The 10,390-nt window shown below is 42.3% G+C and overlaps 1 protein-coding gene across 1 annotated transcript in view; it reads left to right on the forward strand.

The window, feature by feature from the left end:
- Positions 1-810: 810 nt before the first annotated feature.
- Positions 811-10,390, forward strand: part of LOC139221673 (calcium-activated potassium channel subunit beta-4-like) — a 24,501-nt gene continuing 14,921 nt past the window's right edge. The window contains exons 1-2 of the mRNA XM_070853591.1: positions 811-996; positions 5,995-6,165. Of these exons, the coding sequence (XP_070709692.1) occupies positions 832-996; positions 5,995-6,165 (336 nt within the window). The 5' untranslated portion in view covers positions 811-831. The remainder of the gene's footprint in view (positions 997-5,994; positions 6,166-10,390) is intronic.

Consider the following 10,390-nt stretch of genomic DNA (forward strand, 5'->3'; position numbering starts at 1 on the left):
TCTGAGCCTGTCAGTGGATCAAACAAGCTCTTTTAGTGGACCTACTGTGATCAGGTGCAGTTGTCCCAAAGGATCACGTTGCAGCCATTGCAGCCCGTTTGGTGTCTGCTGGCTGAGGTGATCTACTGGACCAGTTCCAACACTTTTACTACCTACCAGTCACTCAGACACCAGGATGTGGACACAGAGAGGACCCAGGGTTAAAAAGAGCAGAGTTACTCTGAGGTCAGGACACTGAGCTGAGGACCAGAAACCAGCCTCAAGGCATTTAAGACATTTAAAAAGCTTTTAAACAGTAACAGGTTCGTGGTCACCAGAGGCTGAATCCTACTCATTTAAGTAGCTTGTTAAAGTCAAATTTCATTGCAGATAATACATTTTACTCAATGTGTTGATTGTATTTCTAATAATTAAAGTAAAGGCATCACGTGACAGACTTTGAAAGCAGCATGTTCCTTCACTTGATTATTCTGTGGTGTCACTACTTTGACTTCCTCCATCTCTGTCAACAGATAATGAAAGCAGAGTGAGAGATGAAGCACTAATGTGTGGCAGGAGGGAGGAAGAGTAGATGATGAATAGAGGCAGAAGAGGAGAGAGAGAGAGAGGAGGAGGAAGAGGAGGAGGAGGAGGAGGAGGGAGGATAGATGAAGCCGGAGGGAGATGAAACAGATTTAGAGACAGAAAGCAGCCGGTGTTTCAACTCAACAGTTTCTCAGCAGCAGGCAAACAGCCTCCTCCTCCTCTTCTTCCTCCGTCCATCCTCCTCCTCCTCCTCCTCTTCCTCCTCTTCCTCCTCTCCATGCCGGCGGAGGTCTCCGCGGGGCTGCCATGGCGAAGATGCGGGTGTCGTACGAGTACTCCGAGGCCGAGGACAAGAGCATCAGGCTGGGGCTGTTCCTGATCGCCTGCGGGATCCTCAGCCTCTTCATCCTGGGCTTCTGCTGGCTCAGCCCGACCCTGCAGAGCCTGCAGAGCAAGCCGGCCAACTGCACGGTGAGCCCGGCTGCGAGCTCCGCGCAGCCCCGCCGACCGCTGCCGGAGCCTCCAGCCTGCACCCCGGCGGTAGTTGTAGTACTTGAAGTAGTATTTAAAGTAGTATTTGAAGTAGTATTCGTAGTAGTACTTGTACTTGTGGGTGTTGCAGTGGCGGTATTTGTGGTAGATGTAGTAGAAGTAGTGGAGGTTGGAGGCTGGATGGAGAAGACAGAAGACAAATCCTCCACTTTTACTGTTATTTCAGACTGTGACAGTGAAGTCTTTGTGTTTGCAGCACTGACAGAAGTAGATTCACTGCTAGTATCAATAAGAGCTCCTGGAACATTAGTGTGGATGTTGGTGGTCGTGCAGCAGCATTATAGGAGATTTTTTTACATTAATACTTAAAAAATAGTGAAGTACTGTTCAGATGTTTACTGAAGTTAAAGCACCAGAAGTGCAGAATATATGTGATAACTGTTTATGGCTTTAATGCTACAGCTGGTAAAGTTGACTTTAATCTGCTGTGTTACATTTATCATTTATCATTTTCTGTAAATAATCCAAAACAACCAAGGCTTCAAAATAAATGTAGTGAAGTACAAGTACCTCTAAACTGAACATTACTACTGAATGTTAAAATTGAGTAGGATTATTGTTTGTGGACAGACAATCAGCTAATAACCAATAATCACAAATAATCTAGATGATTTGTTGATTTACAATCAGTAAAGAGCTTCTAGTTGTATTTAGTTTTAAACTGAATATTTTGTTGTTTTGGACATTTTAAGACGTCAAACATGTCGTATTGTGACGATATGATCTCATGTTATTTCCATATTAATCACTTCTATAGGAAGCTCTACACTTGCTATACTGATCAATACTGGAAAATATCCTTATCAATGAGTGTATTTAAGTATATTTTACTGTAGATATTGAGGTTTTGGTGCAGTTCTACATAATTTGTATGAATTAGGTCGAAGATAAATCAGGATAAAAAAGAACACGGATCAGTCGTATCAGTGATGGACGGTGGAGGTGATCAGATCCGGTCTGACAGGATCAATCCCCGAGTCGTCAATCATCAGTGATCCTGTCAGAGAACCTGTGCGTCACTGCTGTCCTCAGCCTCTGTGGTGTCACTACTGAAGTATTCTGATACATATCGAATGGACCGTCATAATAATTTCACGGAGGCATTCGTGGTCCCCTGAGGATGAAGCTTATTAACTCTGGTGGTCCCCAGCCAGAAGCTGCTCTGTGGACGTTTGCCGTCATCTGATCGGGATCCACCTTCTCTGGCAGCAGAGACCCACGAGCACGCTTGGAGAGATTATATCTCTGGTGTGGGAACGTCTCCGACCCCCCGGGAGGAGCCGGAAGGTGTTGAGGACGATCTTCGGCCTGCAGCCACATGAACCGAATGAGAGAGGTGGAGTTAGGGAGAGCTTCCAGGGCCGAGAGGAAAAGATGAATATGCAAATGCGAACACAAAAGGTCGATCTTCAGTTTGGCTTTTCAGCCGAGGAACACAGGAGACACAGATATTCCCAAAGTTAACATCTGTGGGCTCAACTTCATCGTTATCGTCCTGATTTATCAGCTCAGTGAACGTTTACTGCTCTCAGTCTCTAGTTTACTGTCTTCTTCAGCACAGCAGGACGTTCATTTAGTGGAAGATACACCAGGAAGAGGAGGGGAGGGGCTTGAGGCTTTAGGGCGGGTCACCTCTGGCTCCAAAAACCAAGATGGCGACACCCCTGAAGCCAAACTTGAGGCTTCAAAACAACAGTCACGGCTGCTACGTCCACTTTCTTTATACAGTCTGTGACTCCTTCATGTCAACACCAGATGTGTCCAACCGTGACTTAACGTCAACAAATCGAGGCAGAAGTTCGTAGACTAACAGATCGCCATCGTCTGCTGGTGTTACGAATCCTCATAACCAAAACAACAAACTGATTTGGTTGATTTCCAATGACTCAGGAGAAAACATACTATATATCAGCAGTTTCAGCGCCCTCTAAAGGACCACATGAGCCCAACCATAAGCAAGCAAATCCTTTTATGAATTAAATTTAACGCTCTAAGCTGTCGCAGGTTGGTTAGGTTTAGGAAAAATGATGGTTTGAGTTAAAATAAGGACCAGACAGCAGCGACTGGAAACACACGTTACATTATGTGTAATGTCACCTGGATCTTACGTCACTTAAAATAAGTCAGGTTAAAGTGACTCAACGTTGACTTTTGGTGTCACACAGGACACAAACAGCGGCCTCCTGGGTAAAAGTCATGTGTTTGGCCCTGGCCCGCCTCCCTACGTCACCCTTTATACTACATCACCTGACTTCCTTCTTTGCTAACGTCACAATTACTGCACCACTAGAGGTTGCCTACATGGACACTGGTTGTTTTGAGTTTCGCTTCGCAGCCATCGCCATCTTGTTTTTTTTCCCGTTCCACGAAGGCCTCCTCTGATTGGTTAACGAGCAGCTAGCCCCACCCTAAAGCCCCGCCCCCTCTTTACTGCCCCCTGAAGCCAACAATCAGCGTCTGGTTCTTGATAGTTGGCGAGAACATCCGGTGCTTTATCCCCTGCAGCCGCACCCCAGTCCTGGCTCCAAAACAGCCAAGCAACACAAAGGTGATATTTATGCTTTACTGGAGGTTTTTTCAAGTCGGTTTCTCTATTTTAAAAGAGAGTAATTAGTTTAAATATCCTCCCCAACTTCCTAAAAAACAAGTCTTTTCACAGAGCAAAGTCACAAAGGGCTTCACAGGAGTAAAACTGTTTTGAAAATAGTCAGAATAACGACCACAGGCACCACAAACAGATCTAGAAACACACCAAATGTGAGTAAATGTGTCCTCAGCTGCTTCAGACCACAGAATGAATGTCCAAAGAGCAGCACTGAGCTTTTCAATGGGACCTTCAGACACCAAATGGCGCCACATGGTCTCCTGATCTTTCTACTAGCAGCAGCAGCAGGTTAAAGTTTCCTCTTAAGTGGTGATATATCAGACTGCTGCTGCAGACTGTTTCTGCAGCCACTGATGTTCTTGTTGTAGTAATGTTGTGAAGGACAGGGACGTGTGTGCAGGGTATTTACATCTAATTGGTGTAAAAGTGCAGCCTCACCATCACCTCTCAGGTTTCTCTGCTACTTTTGGAGGGCGTTGAGTCCCAAATGGGGGATTCTTCATTTGCAGAACGTTTCCTATAAGCCTCTGAATTGTTGCCTTGCATCTATGGTTTTTTCCCCTGCTGGAAAACAACCAAGCCAATTAGTATTCTCCTGAGCCCGAGCCAGAAAAATACCAACAGAGAAATTACAGCAAGTGTGGATGAGATCGATGCAGGTGCACATGTTGTACGATGACTTACAGCTTACTTAACAACACATGATTAAATTAAATTAAATTAAATTAAATTAAATGCATTTTGTACGTTTGAAATATATCACAACGTTATGCCATCTTTTTGGATCATAGCCGCCATTTCCTCTCCCTGCGTGGCCAAAAATAAACCTTTTAGTTTTGGCAAAACATTAAAAACCACAGGCCGTTTTTTTTTTTTCTTCCTTCATCACATCGTTTATCTTAATATTTCCTGTTGTCATTGCAGAGGCGGTCTGTCCAGCGTCAGGTCCTTTGGTTCCTTCATGTTGGGGTTTATTAAAGCTGATTGAGCAGCGCTTTGAATCTCTTGGTAGTTTTCATGACATAAATTACAGGCAGCCACAGACTGCACTCCGAGCTGTTTACCGTGGATGATGAATTCATGCCGGCTTGATTTATGTGGCTGTTAGCTTATTGGAATAATGTTTAGAGAGTGGAGGCCTTTTGTCTTTTTGCTTTTAAATCGCACAATACAAACTCACGTGCCAGTGAGAGAGTCCACCCTGTGATTCACTAATCCAAGGCTTAATATATCATCAATCTCAATACTTGGATTTTATTGCGGCTCGCTGACCTCTTTGAGCGACGGAGAAAAGTCAGACTTTTATTAAATCCTCATAGATTGAGTGTGTATTTATTGATATTTACTTTCATGCCTGCAGCTGTTGTGTAATGAACATGGGGAATAAAAGCAGCCATCGCTCTTTATTTTTATCTGACAATGTCACATGTTTGAACAAATACAGTCACATGTATGATCAACTTGCTAGTTACTGTTGCTAATCTATAAAACCCTTCGTATTAAATGTAAACAATGATAATCTGGTATTCAGGAGACTAAAGCAGCTTCTTATGACAGCTTTCTATAGCTAGCTAGTTAAGCTAATGATAGCTACATGAGCTGTTTGTTTTAAACCAACTTATTTTACTTATTGCAATGGCTACATACATGATATCAAGATAAAAGATAGATGCTAAAGCTAACAGGTCCCAGGTGAACAGTTAGCATCCCCAGAAAACAATGGAAATAGTAGTGGTGTTGTTTTATTATAGGTCTAATAAAATGACTCTATTTAGCTGCTTAGCTTATCTTACAGGCTTGTTTGCATTTTCCTCAATCTTAGTCTTAATTTGTAACGTCAGAAAAGTCTTTTAGGATGAAGTTCAGCTGATGTATTTGGCTATTTCAGTTATACTCGCATGAAGTGCTCGAGTGTAAGAACAAGACAGATCTGCTAACACTTTCCTAACTGTTTTTGCTCTTTTGAACTTAACCTGTAACCCCACAAACTAGTGAAATGCTCAGAGGCCTCAGCTGCAGTTACCTGTGTGAGTAGTCAGCTAGTTAGCCAGACATGCTAACGTTAGCAGCACACAGTAGAGTTTAATCCTTTTCCTCACACGTTTGCTCTTGTGTTTTTGTAATAGCATTACACTTGCTGTGCGTCGCTAACACTTGCTAAGCTAATACCGAATAGTTGCTTTTCGGGAAAGTGGTTCAGTTATTAATCAATTCCCTAAAAAATATGTACATAACTGATTGAATCGTGTGTTTATCTATTGAAGATAAAACTGAATCATGTGTAGCTAAAGACGTATTTGTCCTCCCTCCAGGTGGTGTCGGTGTTGCGTCCGGAGGAGATGTTCGAGTGCGTGTTCACCTGCGGGACGGACTGTAAAGGGACGTCGCTCTATCCCTGTCTGCAGATCTTCGTCAACAACTCGGAGTCAAACTCTGTGGCCCTGCTGCACTTTGATGAGCAGCAGCTGGTCCTCAACCCAAAGGTACAGCAAAGCTCCTTTTATTACCATATCTGTGGTCTACTTTGGTGTGGAATTGGCAAAATCTGGCTCTTTAATAACATCTTGAGTTCCATATTGAGATTTTACTCAAACATTAAAGCTAAATCTCTTTTTAGCTTGTAAATACTAATATATCTACTTTATTATACATTCTCACTCACAGTTACTAGAAGCAGTTTAGTTTGAGTGATGTGTTGAGCTGATGAAGTGTTCGCTAAGCTAGCTGCTGTGGCTAATATTAGCCAACTCCAGTGTTGGAAACCAACTGTACTTAAATATATTTATTTATATATATTATTATTATTATTATTATATAAATATATTATTATATTAGTTTCCTCAGAATCACTCACAATAATCTGAGGCGATTACATTTTAGCCAAAACTGAATTTATTTATTCCGTTTTATTGTCCAGCTGTTGAACTTGAGATACATGACAGATAAACACGGTGTTGAACTGGTCGGACTGGGGCGGAAACACCAGGTGCCCCTGAAGGATGGGGCCGGTAAAATCAGGTGAATCTGTCGGGAGAGTTTTAGTCTGATTTGTTTTTGTATCGCAGCTGCCTGAAGTCATGAGCTGAGCAGAAATAGACCAAGTGAGACACGACACGCCATTAAGACACTCAGTGTGTGAATGAAGGACTTAAAGCACCATTAACAAACAGCTGATACCGAGTGTGTGTGTGTGTGTGTGTGTGTGTGTGTGTGTGTGTGTGTGTGTGGTCAGTGATGGCCAAAAGTACGTGGACACTTTGTTTTTTCTGGTTTGGTTTTTGGCTTCTTGGGTCCAATGAAAGGAAATTTCCAATTGCGTTTTGGAGCAGAGGAGGCGGCAGGAAGTCAGGCAGAGAAACAGCAAAGAGAATCTGCTCATTTTCAAAATAAAAGCCCCCATGCAGACTGTCAGTGGTATATTCCAGCAGCACATCAGTATTATTCTCTAATGGGGGGGCACCAGGCCAGACGTCAGCCGCTCAGAGGGGTTTTAACACCATGACGACTAGAGATTCATCCTGGATGGAGAAACACTCTGACTGTGACTTTAGCTGCTGTCTGTAGCTGCAGCACAACAAAGCAGGAAGTACATCCAAGAAACACATTTAAAGCAGCAGAAGAAGAAACGCGGCCCGTTTGATCCCGTTAGAAACGCATTTAAAGCAGCAGAAGAAGAAACGCGGCCCGTTTGATCCCGTTAGAAACACATATAAAGCAGCAGAAGAAGAAACGCAGCTTGTTGTTCTGACATACATCGTTTTTCAGATTATTCCAACTCAGCCTGAATGCACCATAAAATCAACCTCACGGCTTTGAATCAGGGTTTGGCTTTGTCAAACACCTGAACTGTAAACAGCCCCTTTAGCATGAAAAGTAAGAGGAAGGAACTGCTGCAGATTAAAATTATCTTGTTACATTTCTGTGATGACAGTTTAAAATCTTCGACAGCATCTCACACGTGTTTTTCCTGACAAGCAGACAAAAAGACATCCAAGAATTCCCAGTTTTAAACCTTGAACCTCACTGAGGCCACCATGTCGCCCTGCAGCTGCACCAACATAACGGTTCAAACTGGCTCAAATATTCCCACAATGCATCTGGCACGAAGCTGCATGGGCCACATATGTGCAGGCTCACAGTCTCTTGGTAGCATCTTACTCACATTCACGCCGTGTTTGGATTGTTTATCTTGCACTCTAAAGCGCTGTGCAGTGTTTGTGCATCTGAACACTGATCAACCCAGACTGTTTGGGTGGGATTTCATGGTCTTTGTTTTCATGGATGCAGGACAAACTTTGGGCCATGTAGTGCAGGGAATACCCCACATGAGAGGCACTGAGCGGAGGCGATGGGCGGGTCCTGAGCTGGGAAACAAAATAAAAGCCTCCAGTACGGTCAGTGTGTGGGACATCTTCCTCCTCTCACCTTCCTCTTCTTTAGAGCACGTCTGGGTCGTCGCTACAGCAACAGAGTAAATATAGAGGGGAGAGACGGCGCGTCATCGATGCCGCTCAGTCGCCATGGCGACGGCTACAGAGATGATGCGTAGAGACGGAAAAAGAGAGAGAGAGAGAGAGAGAGAGAGACAAGTCACGCTTCATTCAGAAATCCTTTAATGTCTAATAGGAGAGAGAGGAGGGGGTTGAATACCAGGATGGATGTTACGCTGCCTCACTCATGAGCTCGGTGACCTTTTTATATATAAATAATAAGGGAGGGAGGGGAGTCACGCTTCACACAGAGGGCCTTTACTGCTCCACCCCCTCAAAGCTCTGAATTTTAAGAATGAAAACAACATTAACGGGGAGCTTCGGTATTTTTAAACCTGGGCCCTATTTTAATTTTTCTGTAGCTGTGAAACGGGCTGCAACGTGATCCTTTGGGACAACTGCACCTGATCACAGTAGGTCCACTAAAAGAGCTTGTTTGATCCACTGACAGGCTCAGAGTGTTATTCTAAGTGTGTGACAGCATCATGGAAAGGATCCCTACAGAGAGAGACCTGGTAGATCCTTTTGGTTTAACCACAAACAGCCGTTATATCGCTCTCTGCACACACACCAGACTACATTCACTAAAATGGGGATTTTAGAGGAGAGTTGCTGGTTTTGATCAGTTAGCTTGTTTGTGTTATTCTGCGACTTTGGTGTTTTAAAGGGTTAGTTCAGATCTAACTAAATATTGGTTGAACACACAGTAACACAGACAAACTAACTGACTGAGGAAGCAGTAGAGCACAAACTCCTGCGTCCTCTGAGGTAAAATCCCTGTTTTTGTGAATGTAGTCTGGTGTGTGTGCAGAGAGCGATATAACGTGGTACTTTTACTTTAAGTGAAAGATCTGAACTCTGCAGTAAATCTGTCATTGAATGAAGTGTTGTTGTACAGACACACAGTTAATTGCACTTGTGTCTAAAATGGCCGCCGTGTGTGCAGCAGCTGACTGAGCGACAGGTGAAGAGAGAGACCAGCAGTTAATTGGTGTTGTGTCTTTAGGGGGCGACTCGTTAATGGAGCCGCCTGTGGACCAGATGACTGACATGACATTAAGATCAACGGCAGCAGCAGACGGTTTCAGACAGCAGCCGTCTCCACGTGTTCAGATGTGTTAAAGGACCATTTCACTTTAGTAGACAAATACCGGGCTCTTATTTTGGTAGGTTTGGTCCTTATTCAGAGGAAACAAATTGTCCGTCGAAAGCTTTGACCTGCTGTTCATTTATTCAGAAGGTCGTTATTTGTTTTTCTAAAATGTCTAAAAGTAAATAACATAATAATATAAAATAATATATATATACTATAACAATAGTAAATAATAATTAAAAAATGTAAAGAAACAATAATAAAATTAATAAAAAATAATGTTAGAAAGAAAAACCAAAAAAACATAAACAGTGAAGTAAAAATTAAGTTAATCAAAAGTAAACAAAAGATAAATTCATGAAAAAAGTAAAATTAAAAAGTGCAATAAAAATAAGCAAAAATATATTTTTTTAAAAACTAAAAATTAAATAAATTAAAAATTATTAAAATACAATCAAACATCTAAAATTATATATATGAAATGAATTAAAAAAAGATAGATAGATAAAGAAAATAAAGACCAACGGAAAAGAGGATTATTAATAAAGCTGCTGTTAGCTCTGTTTTTAGTAAATTACACTTTTATTTTGGAAAAACCAGACTATATTTCATTGTGTCCAAGTATATTTTCAATAGATTTTAGTTAAACTGAATTAAAATGAGTTGCCGTGGATACTGACGTCCTCTGCCTGCAGCTCTTCGCCTCATTACTGGTCCAAGTCCAAACTGAGACACCCTGAGCTCTTCTTATCTTCACGCCCGGACAGCCGGACCCTTGTCTCGCGGTAAAATGTCGCCGTGTCCCTTCTGAGATTTAAAAGTGACTCAGAAACTAAAATTTACTACGTCACTAAACTCGTGTTGTTCTGAACAGCAGATGAAACAGAGCTGCAGTATCATTATTAATAACATGTATGGAAACTAGTTCTTCTTCTACACATGGACGCTCCAAAGCTACACCAGGGTCCATTCATTTTTTGGCTGTTTTTACCATAATCTCATCCTGAGGCCTCTCCAGCTGCTTGTTATTATACCTCTGGTTTCAGTTGTGTTTTTAAACTTATGTAGCTTTCTTCTGACATAAAATCACACATGCTTTAAACTTTTTAGATGTTGTTGTTGTTG

Source organism: Pempheris klunzingeri, chromosome 22 (genome assembly GCF_042242105.1).
Source record: "Pempheris klunzingeri isolate RE-2024b chromosome 22, fPemKlu1.hap1, whole genome shotgun sequence".
NCBI classification, from domain to species: domain Eukaryota; kingdom Metazoa; phylum Chordata; class Actinopteri; order Acropomatiformes; family Pempheridae; genus Pempheris; species Pempheris klunzingeri.